Here is a 21810-nt window from a genome sequence, read left to right on the forward strand (position 1 = left end):
TTGATTTACAGTGGGTAATTAAATAAAAACATTTGTTGATTAAGTATTCACCCCACTGGGTCAGTACTTCATAGAACCACCGCTGAATGTCTTCTGGGATATGTCTCTACAGGTTGAGGTCTGAGGATTGATTAGGCCATTCTGACACCTTCAGGATCTTGGTTTTGAACCACTCCAGTTTAGCTTTGAAAGTATGCTTAGGATTGATTTCTGTTGGAAGGTTAATCTCTGCCCAAGAATTTTATATGGCTTTTTTGTATAATGGTTTTCTTCTCGCTGCTCTTGCATAAATCCTAGCTTTGTGGCATGTCCAGGTTATGTTTGTCCTGTGGACAGCTTCTCCCATTTGAAACATGGATCTCTCCAGCTCCTTTTTCAGAACTTTTCCAGAACTTTGTCCCAGATTTGTTTTGATAGCTCCTTGTTCTTCATGATGCTGTTGGTTTAGGTATGCCCTTTAGCAAACTCTGGGGCCTTCCTGGAACAGGTGTATTAATATTGAGATTATGTGACAGTATAATTCCATACAGACGGATCCCATTCAGCTAGTTATGTGACTTTTGATAGCAATTGGTTGCACCAGAACTAGTTTCACATCAGTGTATGTAAACTTTTAAATTTTTTTTGTAAATAATTTTGCAAACTATGTTGACTTTTACACCCACTTCAATATTTTCAGTATTCAGTATTTTCAATATTTTGGGTTATTTTGTGTAGATTCATGACATATAATTCCAAAGTCAATAGGTAGAGAATTTCAAATACGTTTTCTGTTGCATTTGAGTTAAATCTGAAACACAGCTGATTTTTTTTAAATCTTATTTAAATAAACCTCTGCACATATGACTGTAGGGTTGCAGGAAGTGTACAAACCCAGAGCATACACCATATATATACAATGTGGTTATATTTTACACTGTGTGAGTTTGCTCCTTCTCATCATCAACTTTATTCTCTTGTTCTCAGTTCCTGAGCCTCCTCAGATCATCAGGCATATGGAACCTTTGTCTGTTGAGGCTGGTAAACCTGCACGCTTCTCTGTGGAAGTGACTGGCATCCCTCAGCCCCAGGTCTCCTGGTATAAGAACTCTCAGGCATTATCTCCTGGATTCAAGTGCAAGTTCCTGAGAGAGGCAAATGAACACACTCTGCTGCTCATTGAAGTCTTCCCAGAAGATGCAGCTCTGTACACCTGTGAGGCGAGAAATGACTATGGGCAGGCCACCAGCTCTGCTTCGCTGAATGTTGAAGGTAAATATTGAATACCAAATCAGTTTGGAAAATTGAAAATGAAAATTATTTATTAAAATATATATATATATATATATATATATATATATATATATATATATATATATATATATATACAGTATATAGATAAAATATATCTAGAAACAGGCTTAAAGCTTAATTGATATTCACAAAAAGTCAAGCGTTTTTTTTCTAATATTAATATTAATGCATTTTCATGTTCTCACATAGTTCCAGAGGTTGTTTCACCTGACACTGGTGCACCTTTATCCCCACCTGTTATCATATCTCCAATACAACACACCTCTGCCACTGAAGGAGGATCTGCCAGATTTCAGTGCCGGGTGTCTGGAGAAGGTAAGCATGTGTAATATGCCAACAGACTGTCCAACTACATGTACTTCGGCTCATGCACCAAGTGCACACAAAAGATGATGTCAGTAAAGCAATTGTTGGATTTTTTTTCTGTTTGCCGATGTTCTCTTTAGATCTGACGATTACCTGGTTCTGCAAAGACCAAGAGATCAAACAGTCAAACTTCTTCAGAATGTCTCAATTTGACGACAGCTGTCAGCTGGAGATCGCCAGAGTTTATCCCGAGGACGAAGGAGAGTACACCTGTGTTGCTCGCAATTCTGCTGGAATGGTTTCTTGCTCCGCAGTACTTAAACTGGAAGGTGAGTTTAACATTCCTCTTAATAGCATGTTCATTTGATTGCAATCATTCGTCTGCTACTGAATGTGATGGGAATTCTAAGTAAGAACTATTTGCATTTGCAAATGTTACTGGTGCATTGGTTTACATTATTGAGTTATGGTAATTTAGCTATAACACACATATTGGACCTGTACTGGACACTTCTCAACAAAAATCTTTAATTTCATGAAATGTATGGTATGTATAATGGCTGAAGACAAATCAATGCCTCCTCACAGGGAAAACACAAATTATTGACATAACATCTCAGGAATCTCAGTGGCATGCCTTGTCCAGTCTCTCTACAAGCATTAAGAGTGTAAAGAAGGAGCCAGTTGGTCAGAAGCCCACTTTTATTCAACCTCTTGTAAGCTGCACTGTGCCTCATGGGGAAGTGGCCAGATTTTATGCTTGTGTCTCTGGCATACCAAAACCAGAGATAAGTTGGTTTCATGGCCAGGAACCTGTAAAGTCAAACAAAAATATTGTCTTTCATTTTGATGAAATGACAAGCACTGCCACATTAATCATAGTTGATGCTTTCTCTGAGCATGCTGGACAGTACACTTGCAAAGCAACCAATTCTGCTGGAGAGGCTGTTTGTACAGCAACCCTTACAGTACCCACAGAAGGTAATACACATAAGATTAGATTGTTATCTTCAAATAACGCACCATGATTAACTGTACGTGCACATTTTTCCTCAACTGAAGCCTGTCACTGATTGTCCACAGTGAGACTTTTCAGTCACTCTTACTAACTGCACAAAATTAAACATTTTAAATAGGGTAAAGCTTGTGGTTGTCATGAGTATAGGCTACTTAGCAAATTCATGTTTGTAAGGTGTGATCCACTCTTCTTATTTAGTGTTGTTGCAAACTGTACTGTAGTTCCACCATTTAGCATTTCTGTAGCATTACTGACTGCCTAACATATTCCTTTGTATTGCTCAGATGAAACCCTTAAGGATCATGATAATGAGAGTATATCCATGTCTGACAAAGCTCTTACAAAAACAACCAGTCTTCAAACACAAACGTTTGATGAATTAAAACCCACTCCACAAGAAGGGCCTGTGGATATCCAACAAGATCAGGTTCTGCCAGGTGCTAAAACCATACCTGCGAGATCTTCAATGACATCAAAATCTATTATTAGCTATGTGGACATCCAGCAACTGCCCAGTCCATCTGAAAAGCCACATGAGAAAATGACTGTAACTGATTCCTGTAAAATCAGTTTGCCAGACCCTACAGTACTTAGTAAAGTCGGAAACATGCTTTTAACAAGGAATCAATCACAAGATTCGGAAGACCATGAAGATCACAAGCTATCAAGTAATTCCGTTCTCTCTGAAACCCCACCTGAGAAATCTTCTTTGATATGGTCAGAAGAAAAAGGTGTTGAACGACCACCTTTTGGAAGGTCAAGCAAGAAGACTGCTACTAAACTGCATGAAGTGTTCACCCCTACTCATAGTGATGTTACAGACATGACTTTATCGGGAGACCAACATTTATCTATAGAACCAAACCAAAACCTGTCACACAATCCTTGTATCTATAAAAACCAGTGTGAGACATCTTCATTTTCAAAATCTGATGTAAAAGCTGGTAATGTTATGAAATCATCAGAAGCTTTTAGAAAGTCAAGTAGGAGCATTATTATTGGTAGTCATGAAGAAGTCCCTTTATCTGATCCCACTACAGTTACTAAGACATTGGATATATATTTAAATCAGTCACAGATATTACTTGACCAAGCACAAACAGAACAAGCTCCCAAATTTTCTACAAAGGTATCTACATCTGCTGCAGAAAGTACTGAGAAACCTAAGCCATGCTCTGAAGAACCTGGCTTCAGCATATCCACAACCAATATAGAGAGGATATCCTTATCAAAATGTACCAATGTCCCTGTGTTAACAGGGAGCATCAACCCTCAGTTGGCCAAAGCTGAACTGGAAGCAGAGGGTGAAGACACTATCAAAAGTTCAAATAAATCTTTTATGAAGTCATTGACCCTTAAAGGGAAGGGTGAGTTTTGTAATGAAAACTTAGAGAATCTTTTTCCAAAAAAGACTAGTCCAAAAATTCCAAGCTTTGATGACAATAAACACACTTCACATGAAGATTCGCTGGAGGCTCAACAAGATCAAGAACTACCAAGTAACACTTTGCCATTTGAATTCACATCTGAGAGAGTGACAAAAGCAATTGTAAGAGGTGTTGATATTCAGCAAAAATCAATCTCTTCCAGAAAGCCAAGTGAGAGAATTACTGACACTCTTCAAATGACTTTCCCTGACCCTACTGTATATACTAAGGACAAAGACACACTTTTAACAAAAGACCAACCTCAAGGTCTGGAGGTCCAGCAAGATCAAAAGCTGCCAATTGATTTTTTAATCTATGAAACACCACTCGAGAAGTCTTCCATTGTAAGAGGCATTGACATTCAGAAACCATTAACTCTGTCTCACAGGTCAGGTAAGAACATTGCTATTGGCACTCATGAAGAAGCCAGTTTACCAAATGTCACTGTTCTTACTCATGTCACAGGCATGCTTTCAGCCCAAGACCAAACACAACTGGTTGTGGAGGCTAATCAAGATCAGAGCCGGCCACATGATGTTCTTATTGCAGATGTAAAAGGCAACAAAGCTCAAAGCATTATGATAGGTTCTCATGAAGAAGTCCCTTTGTCTGGTCCCAGCACTACAAAATTCCCTACGTTCTCTGCAGAGAGTATTGCAATTAAACCAATTTTGGACAAAACTGCCATAAGCATCTGTACGAGCTCTAAAAAGCTGGCATCCTTACCCACAAGCCCTGATGCCCTTGTACAAAGAGAAAATACCAAATGTCAGATGACAGAAGCTCAAATAGAAGCAGGGGATATGGACAGCACCAAAATCTTGTCAAAAACCTCTATTTTAAAGCCATATACTCTTGAAAAAAGTGGTGAGTTTCACAATGAAAGTTCAGATAATGTTGTCACAAAGACCAGACTGCCATTTCAGGGCTTTAGTGACCATAAACATATTTTACATGAATATCCACTGGAAGGCCAACATGATCAGAACCTGCCAAGTAATGCCACCATTTTTGAATTCACACCTGAGAGAACTTCACTGATTAGTGTTGAACTCCAGCAGCAATCAATCGTTTCTGATAAGCCAAGTGTGAGACTTACTTGCTCTCCTGAAATCACATTACCTGACTCACATACTAATGTCACAAATTTACTCTTAGCAAGAGACCAACCCCAAGGTTTGGAGACTCAGCAACTTAAAAAGCCTCCAAGTGATCTGTTTATTTTTCAGACACCACTTGAGAAATCTGTGATATGGCCAACATCAGTTGTAAGAGGTGTTGACCTTAAGCTACCACTGACTATTTCTAGCACATCAAGTGAAAATATTGCTATTGAGACTCATGAAGACCTTACTTTAGCAAATCCCACTACTCTTACTCATGTACCAGGTATACCTTCAACAAGAGAACAAACACATTTGCTTACAGAGGGAGAACAAGATTTTCAGGGAACAAGTATTTCAGATGTAAGTGTTCCAGAACTATCAACACCTTTAGGAAAGTCAAGTAAAAATATTATTTCTTCTCAGGAAGAATTCTCTTTATCAGATCCCAGCAAGGTTACTACGAACAAAGATGTATTTTTATCAAGAAACCTAAACCAAAAACAAACACAGACTCTTGGCTTGAGCTTCTCTACAAGCTTTATAGACAGTGTACCTTTACTAGCAAGAAGTTCTGATGTCCCTGTGCAAAGAGAAAATATCATATCTCCAGTGGAAGAAGCTCAAGTAAATGCAGAGGATGTGGGCAATATTAAACCTTCTTTGAAACAAATCAGCCTTGAAAATGCAGATGTAGTTTCTGATAGCTCAGAATTTACAAAAAAGCCCAGTCTGCAAACTCAAAGGTTTGATTGCCATAAACACACAGGGCATGACTATCCATTAAAGAATGAAAAAGATCAGCAACTGCCAAGTAATGTTCCTGTTCCTGAACTCACAGATGAGATACCTTCAGGTACACAGTCAAAATCAGTTGTAGTGGGTGTTGATGTTCAGCAAAAATCAACCCTTTCTGGAAAAACAAGTGAAAAAAATGAGGGTTCTTTTGAAGTCACTTCACCAGACTCTGCTGTACATGCCATGGCAACAGGCATAACCCTTTCAAGAGACCAACAAGTTTTGGAAAAGCTACCAAGTGATGCTCTTCTCTTTGAAAAAACACTTGAGAAATCTTCTGTTATATGGTCAAAATTCATAAATGATGCCGAGATTCAGCAACCATCTATATCTTCCCAAAAGCCAAGTGAGAGCATTATTGACCCTCATAAAATCAGATTTCAAAACTCCATTCTACTTACAGAGGTCACAGATTTAACAAGAAACCAAGCACATGTACCTTCGGAAGACGAACAAGTTCAAATGCTGTCGAATGATACCTTTGTCTCTGAAACTATGTATGATAACTCTTCAATGATGGGGTCAAAATTAGTTGAAGTCCAAGAGCCATCAGCCCTCTCTGAAAGGTCCAGCTCTCATAAAGTAGCCGCTTTACCTGATTCCACAATATCTCAAAACCAAAAGGAAAGTATGAAATTTACTGTTCTATATCAAGATCCCCAAATTGAGTACCCATATCCCTCAGTTACTCTTTATCCTGGTACCTCACCAGACTACCCAGAAATATCAGAAACATCTTCAAAGCCTTTACAATCAATGAACACTGTGCAGTGCACAGTAGAGTCTCCAGCAATGCTTCTTACATCACCAAGTACTGAAGGGGAAGAAACTGCTTTTGAGGAATCCTCTGTGACCCAAAAATTAAATAATTTAAATGTTAAGACAAATGAAGTGGCCAAAGTTGTCTGCTGCATTAATCCTCACACATTTTCCAGTGCTGTGTGGTATCATAATGATAAAAGACTGGCCACTACAGAAAGATTTAAATTTGAACAAAGTGGAAATATTTTATCACTCTTGATATATGATATCCAACCAGAGGACCAGGGGATTTACAGCTGTGTGGTAAAAAATAAAGATGGCAAGACCCAGACAACATCTGCACAGCTCAACATTGAAGGTGGATATTTACCATGTAATCACCTCATCTCAAATCACCAGTTGAGAAATATTCATATCATTCCATGCCATTTTGTATTTATGTCCAATCCGGATGATCTTTCATAGTTTGACTCTTACACCTCTGTGTATACATCTTTACTTTTATACTATATATCAAAATCACCCATTGTCTTTCTTATCTTAGCCTCATTACTTCATTTCAACCTCCACCCAGTTCTTCCTTCTTTTGCTAAACTGTCACTATCTTTGAATGTTCTTCTGAGGGTCCCTTAAAGGAAAATACCCTTTTTTAAAACACATGTTCAACACAAACTGTTGACCATTCGAGAGGACTACTTTCAAGGTTAAAGTCCAAAAGAAACAAGCCCAAGTCATTACACTGTCCTCATGTGTATCAAAGAAGCTGAACATGCTACAGTCCCACTTTGTTGAAACCACCAATGTCATAAAATTATCACGGAGTTTGCTACATTTGTAATGTCACAAGGTGGTTTTGTGGGCTGCTTAAACCTGGAAAATGTTTGTGCACCACAAGTGGTGTTTTATACCTGCAAATTAGCAGGATGAAGCTGTGTGCAGTACTTACTTGGCAGCTTGGCAGATGCATGCTCTTTGTCTTATACATTTTACTCTCATTTTTCACCTCTTTGTAGTCATTTGTTTCAGTTTTACCAAGCAGAAATATACTTGACATTTATGTTGAGAATATCCTTTTCCAGATTCTCATGTCTTGATATTCTTAATTTCTAACATTTCTTTCCCCAAATTACTGTTTTACAGTTACCAAACGTGAGGATATTGAAACCAAGATTGAAGAAGTCGTCAAAGGTAAGATTTCTCTACATAATCATGTTTTAATTAATGTTTTTTTTCCTGTTTTTTGGGTAAAATACAGTGTTGAATGTAGTATATTCAACAGTACTATTTGGCGATGACTGTAAACTGCATGGACCTTTTTGATGAGAACACTTTCATATCTTATTTTTCTTATCTTTATGTCTGACCACTTGAAATTTTTATGTAGCAAGCAGTTTGACTGATAAAATGCTTGCTGTACAGCATTTTGGGAAATGTAGGGTTTTGCATCTGTTTATGACTCTTAAACAGCATGAAGAAAAAAAGGATATGCAGGATATGTATCTTCTAAGTCTTCCAGACCACAGGAAATAATTCTTTAAAAGATATGGAAGTAGCCACATCTTTTAATAGCTTCTTATGTTTCCTGCATCTGGAACTTTCTACTGCAAATATTTCTTAGACTGGCTTGCAGATAGCAGTATGTGATTAATGTTGTTTGCTTCTTAAATAACATGGTTATACCTCTAAACTATATTAGTTCGAATAAACGCCTTCTAATACAAATATAGACCTGCCTTAACAATTTATTATCTTTTTATGTAATAGAGAACGATTTTTCTCTAAATGTTTTCAACCGTCAATCTCTAAGGATTAGAAAGGGCGTTTATTCATCTTTCTGCAAGTCAGGTAAGGAATATTTTAGGATATATACAGGTCCATTTATGAAATAAGCTTATTTCAGAAAATCAGTTATATTTGGATATTTTAATGCTTTGAAAAGAAATTTATGCCTTGAAGAAGGACACAGAAGAAGGAACAAAACACCAGGCCATTTTCGAGTCAGAATCTTTAATAAAGAATCGAGTCTTGCGTTTATTCGAACAAATATGGTGAGTGAATTTGTTTTTTTATGGCTTTGTGTTCTTGATGCATGCGTTTTTAATATTTCTATTAATATTATATTACATTTAAAATACATTTCACTCATTTTAGCAAGCTGGGCATTTTTGCTGAAATTTGTCTCCCTTCTCTTACAGAATTGTTTTATAATGAAGGAACCGAATGCTCCGAAAAAGGAAGACAGCCACATGGTGCTGTATCAGATCCTGAAGAAGTTTTAGATGTTGGTTTAGTAACAGAGCATGAGACTGAAAATATTAAGCCCTCTATCGTTAAAAAGCTAAAGTATCGATCTGTTTTGGAGGGTGAGGTAACTACTTTTAGATGCAAACTAGTTGCTAGACCACCTCCCACAATATTATGGTTTCATAATAACAAGCAAATTCAAAAGGAGCACCGTCGTAAAATACAAACAATGAGTAAAATGCATGTGCATTTAACAATTTTAACCATCAATAACATTAAAGATAAAGATTCAGGGAGCTACAAGGTAATGGCCTTTAACACAGAGGGGTCTGCAGAATCCACAGCATCACTACTTGTGTCTCTAAAGGAGGAGCAAGAGGCAAATAGTTTCAGTCTTTCAAGACGTTCAGACAGGTCCTGTTCAAGCTTAGATTCTCTTGTTGATCAAACAAAAGAAAGAAAGTTTAGAGTAGATCTAAGATGTGTTGGATCACCATTTGATAAAACAACTAAAGAACAATCAAGGGGGCATCACAGACATAAGAGTTCTTTATTCCGCACAATGTATTTTAGGACTTCATCTCCGTCGAGAGCCCCTGAAAAAGACCGCAAACTTGAAACTGCTTCAGAATGTGCTCGTTCTCCACCACCTATGTTTGAAAGACCTGAGCGATTTAGTGATCGGTACAGTGACATTTACTGTGACAGATTTACTGGTCGTGACAGGTCCAGTGACAGATTTAGTGATAAATTCAGTGATAGATGCAGTGATCGGTACAGTGATAGATTTAGTGACACAGAGAGTCTCCATGGAGAGGTTAGAGCAAAGCTTCATCTTTTACAAAAAGCTGTAAAAAAGAAAAAGAGGCTTTCAGTATCAACAATGTCCTCAACTGAGTTTGACTTAGAATCAGTCACAAGTGAGACTAGTTACACAGATTTTGCAGAAAGGCATAGGGTAAAGCCAACTACACTGACAGACTTACATCATGCTTGTCAAAGTGACCAGGCTGAGGGTGCATTGATTAGACGTTCAGGAGATTTTCAAAGTAGGTTGGAGAGAGTTACTGGACTTGGGACACAGTCAGTAGAGCCCACACAATCAAGGGTAAAACACTCCTTTGAACCTCAGTCCAGGTCCAGGGCAGTACAAATGATGAGAGGTGAGCTCCCTCTAGAGGACATCAGAACTAAGGAAATGAACATGATTGACATATCTGAAAAAGAAATGGATGAGACAGCTATTTCAAAAGAAGAGATAACAAAGGAGGTAGAATATAACATTTCGGGTGGTACAGACAGTATTCTTGGACAATGGGAAAAGGAAGCCAAGGCAAAGGAACCGTTTGTGCTTCAATGGCTTGAGGCAGGTGAAGTTTCTCAAAACATTCCTAAAGAGATAAAAACTTTACATGAGGAGTCCACGTTTAAAGAACCATCCAGTAGCAAACCCCTAATGTCAGTGAAAGAAACATTTCTTAGTGGTAGTGTTCCACAAAATGGCAGTAAACTTGTTCCTATCCAGCAGTTACAACCAAGAGCAATGTCTATAGAGAATGTCCTTGAGAAAAACTTAGAAAGTGAGTGTTTAGAGACTGAAGAGCAGTTTTTGGCTAAGCGCATTCGTAAATGGCAAGAGGGTGTACAGACAGATGAAACAGGAGCAGGTGCATCTGAAAGATCTGAAGCAAAAGGCTCCAGTGTTCATAAATTAGAAGATAAAATGCTTAACGAACCAAGAGCAGTAACTCAAAAAATCTTTTCATTCACTATGGCTTCTCCCAAAGATGAAGATCTAATTGAATGTGAAGCACAACAGAAAGCAGGTGAGGGTAGTGAAAGTGAGGTCCTAATAAGTGAGGACGTGATCTTGGCCCAACCAGTGGCATGGCAACAAGGCTATGCAGAGGTTGTTACATCTGCATGGTCTAAAGAAAATGCTAATTTGCATAAACCTGATGAGAAAGTCAATCGAAAACAAACTGTATCACAAAGGGGTTTGTCATTCACAAACACTTCAAGATCTTTGGCCAAAGAACAATGCCCAGATGAGCATCACAGACCAAATGAGTTGATTTCAGATTCTTCATTCACAAACATTGTAAGAACCTCAGTCAAAGAAAAGCTCAGACCTGAGCAAGGAATACAATGTGAAAGGCATTCATCGCAAGTGGAAATGTCTGAGATAAAAAGTGGAAGTGTGCTCTTGGCGGGTGAGGGAGAGACTTTAACCCAAGAAGTAATGAAATGGCAGCATGATGAGGCAGAGGGTGTTACACAACTGTGGTCTAAAGACAATGAACCTCATGCTCAGAAAGCTGAATATGAAATTCAGAGGACAGAACCTTCAACTTTAACTGAGAGAGTTTCATCATCTTTAGTACCTTCAGCCAAAGAAAAGTCTTCAAGTGATCATGAAACACATAGTGAGCTGTTTTTGATGCAAGACCAAATAACATTAAAAAATAGGACTGACCTCATAGTGAGTGGAAAGGAGACCTTAGATCAACCAGTAAGGAAATGGAATCAGCGTCATGTGGATACAGAAAAAGCATCTCATTTTCACAGGTCTGAAGGTGAAAAATACAAAAAAGCACCTGCAGTGGTTGCTCAGAGAGATGCTTCAAGATCAGCAAAAGAAAAGCAAATGCATGAACATGGGCCACGAAGAGAGTCACATTTATCTCGTGAGAGGATTAATGAGTTAAAATGTAAGAGTGAGTGCTATGTTAGTGAGGAGGAGGCTTTGACTCAAAGGATAATGAAATGGCAACATGATGTTTTGAGTGAACAAGAGCATGCAGTTCCCTTGGAGCCTGATTGGGTGACTTCTGGGGGAAATGCTGAGGATACTGCTGCAAACAAAGATGTTGAGCCATCCAAAAGCAGTCAATCATTGCCAAAAAGAACAACAAAGGAAATGTTCTATACTGATGATTCCACTGAAGACTATGAGCTGGACACATCTAATATGCAAATGCAATTTCAGAATATTTCTCATGAGGATGGTGAAAAGTTACAAACTGAAAGTGACTATCTTGTCAGTGAAGAGGAGGCTCTAGCTACACGCATTAAAAAATGGCAGCAAGACATTCTAACTGAGCAGGAACAGGAGGAAAATGTTGAGTTAGAATCTAACTGGACTATTACTGAGCATCTGCAAACTTTGACTCAAAAAACTGATGATGGTTTAGAAGTAGTAGACCCTTCTCACTGTGGAATGACATCCAAAGCTTGCTTTGAAGTGGACAAAACCAGCATTCCAGTTTCTCATAAAGATTTGCCCCAGGATAACAGTGACAAGTGGACTGAAAGCCAGAAAAATACTTATGAGAAAGTTGTAGGTTATCAAGGTGGTACAAAAGATATGGAGGTCTCCAGCATGATAAAGCATAAAAAGCTGCTTTCAAAGCAAGAACCTACCACTATTCTAGATGAAACAGTGAAATCTGGTGCACCAGGCTTTCTTACAACTTTACTGCCAAATATAAAAGTAAGAAGAGGAGAAATGACTGATCTACAGTGCCAGTTTCATGGCGACCCAAAGCCAGTGGTTTGTTGGCTTAAAGATGGGCAGGCTATAATAAGAGATCCAGACTTTGATGTGCGAACAAGAGAAAAATCGTCAACATTGACAATTTACTATCCAACAAAAGACCATCAAGGCAAATTTACATGTAATATTTCAAACAAACATGGAAAAGCCAGTATGTCTTGCATGCTAGAAATAACTGATGATGAACACAAGGACTGGCCTGAAACACCTCAAGAAGTTAAGGTGACAGAAGAATTAGTTTTAGCTGAAGAACAAATAGTAGATGAAGAACTTGAGTCATTTATGAACCTTGGTGTAGACAAAAAATTCTCTTTGCAAGTACCTCACCCAGTCATCCATGTTCCTTGCCTCTCTGATTCATATACGCATTCTTCTCCAGTAGAAATCAGGGTAACTGCCCCAACACCAGTGCTAGATACAAGTGAAGACATTTTTGAGCCTATTGCCAAGACCACTGATGTGCCACCAGATGAGGGCACTTCTCAAACTATGAAGCACAAGTTCACATTTTCTTTTGATGATGTTGGTGAGGCACCCCAGATTCTTAAACAGCTAGAGGACATTAGCTGTTCTGATGGCCAGTCTGCCATGCTTGAATGCATAATATCTGGTGAACCAGCACCTGATGTCACATGGTTGCATGATGACCTTTCTCTTGACCCCAGCAGAGGCAAATATAAGTTGGATGAACATGACAAAATTTACACGCTTTACATTTATAATTTTACATATCTTGATGCAGGAACATACAGATGTACTGCCACCAACAGGTTTGGCCAAGTTCAAAGTGTAGCTCGTGTGTTTTTTGACTCCACAACATTGGGCAACATTGGATCTCTTTCTAGATTGGAAATGATGGAGCAGACAAGATCTGCTGGATTCTCAAGTAACATTAGTCCAGCAGTTAGGCCGAAAACATTAATAGGCACTTCCGTAGCATCCAAAGAATTGCCTGCTAAAGGTGAGGAATGTGCTTATGAGGTGTATAAACCTGCGACTACTGAAGAATATACAGAATCTCCCATGAACCATTTTATTCCAATTACTGATGCACCTTCTGTACTGCAGAAAGGTGCAGCAAAGTTTAAACAAGCGGCTCAGTCAGGTGAACCTGTTATAACTGGTTGTGGTTTGCAGTCATCAGGGGCCGAAGTAAGCGTGTCAAAATTAAAACAAGCATTTGAGACACCAAAATCTCTCATAGTAGAGCCGGATGATATTACTGTAGAATCACGTGTAGAGTCATTTTACCCTGTGGAGGACATTCCAGAATTTGCACTTCAAATCCAACAGCATGGAGAAGGAATGATATCCTCAAATATGCCAGGAAATATGCTTTCTTCAGTAGATACTTGCAAGGAGTCCCCATTAAGAAGTACTCCAGATGTAACAGAAACATTTATTATGAAAAGTATAGCACCATCCATTGAAGAAATATCTATGGAGGGCAAACAAGCCTCTAGTGATTTGCATCATTTTGTCTCCCTTGCACATGTCACTGAGGTCCAGCACTCTCCTACTTTAATCAGACCCCAGGCAATATTACCTGGGAAAATGAGAAACGTAACAGATACACTTGGTAGTCCTGAAATAAAAACCAATCAAGTAGAGAATGTGATTAAAAAGGGAACTGTAGGGGCCTTTATTAGGCCAGGTGGTAGTCATCTTGAGACAGATAGCAGTGCTTTTTCTACTCAAGAAATCCCCCTGTTAATCAAGCCAAATGAAGTTGAGCTGCCTGTACAATCAAAAACTGACACAATTAGTCAGGGTGAAAATTACTATAAACTGTCAAACATTGAATCATTCCAGGGTGGCACACAGGAAGCTGCTGGCACTCTGAGAAACGTACCGGAAATAGCAAAATCAGTTAGGGTAAAACAGAAATATGAGGGTACGAAAAAAGGATCTGTTCAAGACTTTGCAACAGAAAGTCCACAGCAGCAACAACAAAAAGCTGTCAAGACTGGTGCTGCTGATATTAGACTTGAAGAGGAAGAGGTAACCTTTAGTGCTGTTTATGACTTTTATAACCCACCATCTGACTGGGGAAGACCCTTGTCACCAGAGTCAGAGATGTCCATTGAAGTGGGCAGCACATTCAGTGAAGAGATAGCAGAAATTGAGCGCTTCTACACACCCGCTTCATCCACCGAAATTTCTCAATTTCCAAAATCACCTGAATCATTCCACACCTCCACAGAGACTCCTAGTGGTGCCATGACACCCCCTGAGTATCCTTTTTCTCCAGTAGAACATAAAAGGCCACCAAGTAGCTCCAGTGATGGACTGTACTCTCCCGCTAAGTTTTTTAGGTCCCCAGATGATGAGGGCATTGAAACAACTCCCCCAGTATTTACTATTGATGAGAACATGATTCTTCCAGAGGGTCGTGATTTGTTAGGCTTAGGGAGCCTTCAAGAGAAGGTACAAGGAATTCCTCCAGCATTTCTTAAACCTCTTACCAAAAAAAGAGTTTTTGAAGGCGACACATTACGATTCTGTGCAGAAGTATTTGGACTACCGTCTCCAGAGGTAAAATGGTTTCGAAACAAAACTAGGCTTGTCCCAGATGACAGAACTAGAATTGAAAGAGATGGTGATAACATATCATTGGAAATTCATAACATCGCAAAAACCGATCAAGGCGAATATATCTGTGAGGCAGTTAATTATGTTGGTGAAGCAAAAAGTGTTGCTCTGGTTGTTGTGAGATCTCAAGAGACAAAGATAATGCTAGCACCCCCTGCTGTTACCCATCAACACGTAATTGAATTTGATGTTGAAGAAGATGAGGATCCATCAAGGTCTCCCTCCCCGCAAGAGATTTTATTAGAGGTTGAATTGGATGAGAATGAGGTGAAAGAGTTTGAGAAACAGGTCAAAATTGTCACTATACCAGAATACACATCTGACAACAAAAGTATGATAATATCTCTTGATGTTCTGCCAAGTACATATGATGAGGGCACAGTGGATTTTATAGCTCAAGAAAATGATGACTACAAAATAGCATTTGAGGTCACAGAGATGCCACCACGTTTTATCAACCCAATATGTGACATAGAGACACCTGAAAATACAACTGTAATGTTTGAATGTTCTTTGATGGGAATCCCTTCTCCTATAGTGTCATGGTTCAAAGGAAATACGAAGATCCCTCATGATAAGAAAAAGTACATTCATAGCTCTGATGGGGACAATCACTTCCTCAAGATCCTAAAAATCAACACTCAGGACAGTGGAATTTACACATGTCGAGCCATTAACGTTGTGGGTGAGACACTTTGTAGGGCATCACTTATGGTCTTGAACCCACAAGCCTGTTCAGGAAAGGCTAGGGGAAGAGAACTCACTGCAGTGTCTCTAGGCAGTGCCATAGTTCAGCCCCAGAAATTTGACTTGGTTGTTGGAAATTCATCATTTGATGGTGAACAACCATCAGAGATCGAGCTTGAGTTTGAGTTTCCACAGGAAGCTGACGAGTCTCAGAAAGCTGTAAGACTGGTAGCTATGACAGATAATGAAATCAGTGAGCAAGGTCAGAAATATGTTAGCATCAATTTTGATGTCTATGCTGAGCCCTCAAAAGAAGACAAAATAGAATTCAAAGGCAAATCGACCAACATGTGTAGTTTTCATTTCCAGGTTATAGAAACACCCCCAAAATGTATAATACCATTGCAAAATGTCACTGCAGCAGTAGGAACACCTGTGATGCTTCAGTGTTTAGTGAGTGGAAAACCAAACCCTACAGCAGAGTGGTTCAAAGACGGTGCTCCAGTGACAAACCCTAGATATATCATTCAGGAGAAAGCATCAGGGCACTTCAATTTACTTATAACAAATGCAGTTCAAAGTGATGCAGGTGAATTCAAATGCGTTATCCTAAATAAAGCAGGCAGCACTGAAACAGTGGCCTTGCTCAAGGTAATTTAAGTTATTTGCTGCTTTATATATATATATATATATATATATATATATATATATATATATATATATATATATATTTAAGTAGAAACAGCTGTCACTATGTTTGAAGTTAATAGTACATTATTGTGCCAATTCAGATAGCTTACTTTTCACAATATGCATTTTAAGCTTATTCTGTAGCTGCAGACTTTGTCTCATAATTAAATACATTTTATTTATTTTAGCTCTAGGTGCAAACATTTATTTTCAAAATTATGCAGAATAGTGCAAATGTAGTATAATATTGTGCATGGACTAGTATAAGAGAGGTAGATGCCGAATGTGTCCTTACATCCAACTTTATTTCAAGAAAGCAGATCAAATTTTACATTGTATTGCATGTATACAGCTCAATATTAGATAAAAGAAAATAAGATTTAGGATATTTTTCATATTGCCATTTAATGAGTAAATGTCCTAATTGTAGGCTAAACTGAATTGCATGACTGCATTCTTTTACTCTTGTTCTTTTTTTCTTTATTTTATTATGAATGCATTTGCAGGTTGCTATCTCGGAATGGTTAAATGTTATAAAATTAAGATTAAAAATGCGAATAATATATAAACGTATTTAATATTTATTACTCTATATGCTAGAAAAAATATGCGAGGCTAATTTAGATTCGTAAGTGTCAAATTTATCATGCAAAACCATATTTTAATGTATATTTATTTGTGTTGTATAGGTTGAACTTTTCTAAATGTTACAGACACGTTCAAGCAATTGTAAATAACAACAAAAAAAAAAAAAATAGTTGCCGGTTGTAGTGTCAGTGGGATAACAGAATACATTTGGGTGCAAATGTACATTACTCATTAGATTGAAGAAAGTAATTCAGGAAGAAAGTGATTGAAGTGTAAATTAATGAAATATAAAGTTATTATTCTGTTGATTATATATCTGCATGTTTGTTTGTGTGTATGGTAGGTGTGCGTACATTGGGTTAGATGAAAATAAAATTATGACAAAACAAAAAAGTGTGACATTTCTTTTATTCTTTAATGGGGATTTTACGTCCACTCTTTGTAAAGAAATACTTGAATTTTAAATGTGTGGATATTTTGGTGAATCTTTGCCTCCATTATTTTTATACAGAGTATTCTAGTTTGACTTGGAAGACTGACGAAGAAGAAGAAGAAGAAACCTTCAGCACTTCTCTACAATTACCTGAAACAGCTAAAACACTTGAACTCAAGCCAGAACAAAAACATTACTCCAGTTCTTTCGAAAAGAAAAAGAAAGCACCTGATTTTATAACCAAGTTAACACCATCTGTAGTCACAGTTGGCAGTTCAGCTAGGTTTACTGTCACTGTATCTGGCTTTCCAAAACCTAAAGTTCAGTGGTTTCATAATGGAAAATCCATTACTTCTTCATCTGTGCACAAGTTTGTGGAGGAAAGAAATGAATACAGTCTAATTATCAGTGAGGTTAAAAAGGAATTTGAGGGCGAGTATTCTTGCACTGCCAGTAACAGATTTGGCCAGACTACCTGCACAACAACACTGAAAGTAGAAATTAGTGATTTATCTCCAGCAGAGAAATGGGTTGAGAAAATGTTTAAAATTGCTGGAGAGCCACCCTGTTTTACTACACAAATCCAGTCAGTGCAGTGTGCTGAGGGATGTGAGGCTAAATTTCAGTACAAAGTGACAGGGAATCCTCATCCAGAGGTTCAGTGGTTTAAGGGTAGTTATCAAATTAAACCTAGCCCAAATTGTTGTGTAGTCACAGACCCTGATGGCACTGGTTTTCTTATAATGATTGATGCACAGCAGAAGGACAGTGGTCTCTACACATGCAGGGCTTCCAATTGCTTTGGAGAGGCAACTTGCAGTGCTGAATTGGTTGTGTTTCGTAAAAGTTTCTCGGTATCTCATCAACAGCAGCTAGCTCGGGGTCAAAAGGCTTATAAAGTGTCCACAACTGAAGAAGCAACTGAATCTCGATTGTACAGTGTAAGTCTTCCTATTCAAGCCAGAACCCGAGTGCAGGAAGGACACCAGATGATTTATACAATTGGCACTGAAGATAAACACACTATAGCCAGTGAACAAGTAGGTACATTCTGTGAGATAGATGTTTCAGCTGCAACCATGCACAAGGAGCAGGTAACTCACCAAGCTGCAGTTCTGCAGTCTCACAAGATGCAGGAAAGAGTAACTGTAACTCCCATCCAGCCACAATCAGCTGTGGCAACACCTCTGAAACAGCTTCACATGGCTGCAATGACCTCTGCTGTTCAAGAAAACCAAGGTTTCACAGAGCAGCATTTTGACCGTATTAAAAGTCCTGAAGTTACAGAGCTTGAAATTGCAATGGAGCAGCCATCAAAGTGTATGTCTGCTATAACAGAGAGTGTGACTCCTCTAACAATAGTTAAAGCAGAGCCTCTAGCTAGGCAAGAAGAAAAGCAGCTAAAAGCAACTCCTGAGCCCAAGCACCAAATGTTAAGTCACCAGGTAGAAACAGCCCTCGCAATAGTTAAAGAACAATCACAGATTATACCACAGACAGAAGCGGAAAAGAGCTACCAAGTTAAAGAGGGTATTAAAATATTGTATTCAGCAGTTTCCACAGAAAAACAACAACTAACTGAAGGACATGCAACAGATATCTCTGTTTTAGATTCAGCCATTCGGTCATCAGTAAAGACAGAATCTTCAAAACCAGTCATTCTTTCAGTAAGTGAGACCAAGCAAATGCTATCAAAAGAGGAGAAATTTTCTATGCAGAGGACAAATGAAGAGACTGCATCTCTGGCTAAGGATAGGGTATTAAGGTCAGCTCTTGTTGCTGAGGAAACAAATGAACTTAAAGCTGATATAACAAGTATAATTCCAGGTTTGGACAGTGCTGTTTCAGTTCACACACAGAGTGAAGAAGAACAGGTATTTAATTTACAGATATTTACAGATCAGACAGTTCTTCCCTCTGAGGGTAGATTCAGTAGTGAGAGGCCAAGTCCTGAGCAAGCAGAAGTTAGAAAATCTCCTACTCTTATGCAGACAGTGTCAACAGATGATCAAGGGACTGTTACATGTGAAGAGTCAACTCAGTTATCTGTTCAAGAGACAGCAATTTCCATAGTCCCTCGTAAAGAGGTTCCTGCCCCTTTGCATCTACAGGCAATTCACCCAGACAACATGCTATCGAAAGAGGGGATACTCTCAGCAGAGCAGCCAGACCAGCAGATGGCAGTTCTGAGACAGGAAAGGGCCCGCAAACATGCAGTTACTACAGAGGAGAAAAGGGAGCTGACAGCAGACTATTCCAGAGCTCTTGATGTTTCTGTGGCAGGATTTCAATCTGAAATCAGGAAAGAACCAAAACCTCAAAACATTTTGCAAGTGTTCACAGAACCAATGCAACTACCAAAAGAAAAGCCATTTGCCAGTGACATTAAGCAACAACGTGCATTAGTGCAAAAAGAGGATCACTGGAATGTTTTACATGCCATGTCTGTATCAGACAGAAAAGATCTTGACGAAGGACATACAGAGAATTTAGGTGCAGCTGAACAATACACATGCTTGACTAAGATGGAACCTAAAATATCATCAGAATTTGTTCATGTTGAGGAGAAGGCAATCTCTACTGAAAGTACAATTTCTCTTGAGGCTGCAGAACAAGACTTTGCTGTTCAGATTCAAGAAGGACAGTCCATTAGACAGTCAATATTAATGGAAGAGAAGCATGTTATAAGAGGTGAAGTATCTCAGAATATTACAAAATCAGAAACTACCATTGCTGTGGCTAGTCAGCAGCAAATGGGTGCTCTACTAGTGTCAGAGTCCAGAGAAAGCCAGGTTCTTCCAAAGGAACTTACTTTTGTTATCTCAGCACCAAAAGCACATAGCTTAGACATAAAGCACCAGTTGAAAAACATGCTTTCATCTGCTGTAGCTAGAGATCAGCCATTAATCCTCGCAGATGTGGTTGAACGTTTAGAAGTTGTTGAAGTGCAGGAAGTGAAAGTGCAGAAGGAGCCCAAGTATATTATATTCACATATCTTATTACAACTGCGGGCGCTCCCATTGAGATTACAATTGCTTTTGAGGGAGAGTATCCTCAGACTGCCGACCTCAAGAGTGAACTTCAGGCTGCATTTTATTCCATTATATTTCGTGAGCATCAGGTTCTTACCTCTGAACAGCCAGGAACAATGCAAATTGACAGGCCCCAGAGATCACAAGTTAGCAGGGCTACCTCCAAGGAAAGGATCTCACCAATGGTAGAGACTGTGCGATTAACTGAAAATGCGGAAGGTTTTTTGCCACCTAAAACTCAATCAGCTGCTCTGAAAACTGAAGGCGCAGCCACTTTCCAGTCTGTTAGTTTTCAGAAAGAAACTATTGTGGAAGACTCTAGGAGTAGAATGATGCAGATGTCCAAAGAGTCAAAAATGGAATTGAAGCAATCTGTTCATACTGAAAAACAGGAAATCAGATCAGTGACAGTAGAAAGTCAAGAAAGAGATGTAGGTGCAGGAGATATCACAACTAGTGTGTCTTTTGGGCAAGTACCAGTTGAACAACCTGCTGATGTATTCGTTAGGAGTGAAGGACTGCAGAAATATCTAATGGAAGAGACAATCATATTACAAGAAGAAACAGTTAGGGATGATCACTCAGTTTTTGAAAGTACTTTAGAGGACATCACCCTTGATGAATATTCTAAAGCAACCTTTTCTGTAACTATAAGAAATGTTTCAAAGGTGAATTGGCTTTTTAATGGAAAACAAATTAAGTCTGGCAAAGAGTTCAAGTGTTCAAAAGACAGGGACACCTATACACTAGTAATAGACAATGTTATCAAGAAAAAACATGAAGGCGAATTCACGTGTGAGGCTGTGAGTGAAGCTGGCACAACAAGGACATCATCAAGGCTCACAGTAGTCACAAGAGGTTGGATTATGGGGATTATTTTACCATGTCATATCACCCATGACTAACCCTTACCATTCATTTTGAGCTCTTCAGATTACCCTTAAAGATATATTAATATGCTCAACTAATAGAACAGGGCACAGTATTCCATGTGAAGACATCACCTTGATATTTCCTCTTTACAAATCCACATTTCACACATCTGATCTGGTCATATTATTCACAAACATGCGCATGACTTCACTTTCTAGTCTTCATCACTTCTTAACAGTTGGATCCCTTTCAACCTCATCCCATGCTTATCAGCTTTTCATGGTGGGGTCCTTCTCACCCATGGCTTATTTGGACTTGAACCTGCAACACCCAGGAAATATGCACAGTATCTCCCCCATGGTCCATTCTTCACTGCGCACTTCTCTTTGCATGCTCTCCAGGACATA

At 38.7% G+C, this 21810-nt stretch overlaps 1 protein-coding gene across 15 annotated transcripts in view; it reads left to right on the forward strand.

Moving 5' to 3' along the window:
- The window catches only part of ttn.2 (titin, tandem duplicate 2), a 174588-nt gene that overhangs the window by 25969 nt on the left and 126809 nt on the right, over window positions 1-21810 (forward strand). For 14 of the 15 annotated variants that reach the window (XM_053233883.1, XM_053233884.1, XM_053233885.1 and 11 more), the window contains exons 36-40: window positions 967-1251; window positions 1483-1608; window positions 1740-1928; window positions 7848-7895; window positions 17576-21388. In XM_053233883.1, the coding sequence (XP_053089858.1) occupies window positions 967-1251; window positions 1483-1608; window positions 1740-1928; window positions 7848-7895; window positions 17576-21388 (4461 nt within the window). The remainder of the gene's footprint in view (window positions 1-966; window positions 1252-1482; window positions 1609-1739; window positions 1929-7847; window positions 7896-17575; window positions 21389-21810) is intronic. The other variant, XM_053233897.1, reaches the window with a different exon arrangement.

Source organism: Pangasianodon hypophthalmus, chromosome 5 (genome assembly GCF_027358585.1).
Source record: "Pangasianodon hypophthalmus isolate fPanHyp1 chromosome 5, fPanHyp1.pri, whole genome shotgun sequence".
In the NCBI taxonomy this organism is placed as follows: domain Eukaryota; kingdom Metazoa; phylum Chordata; class Actinopteri; order Siluriformes; family Pangasiidae; genus Pangasianodon; species Pangasianodon hypophthalmus.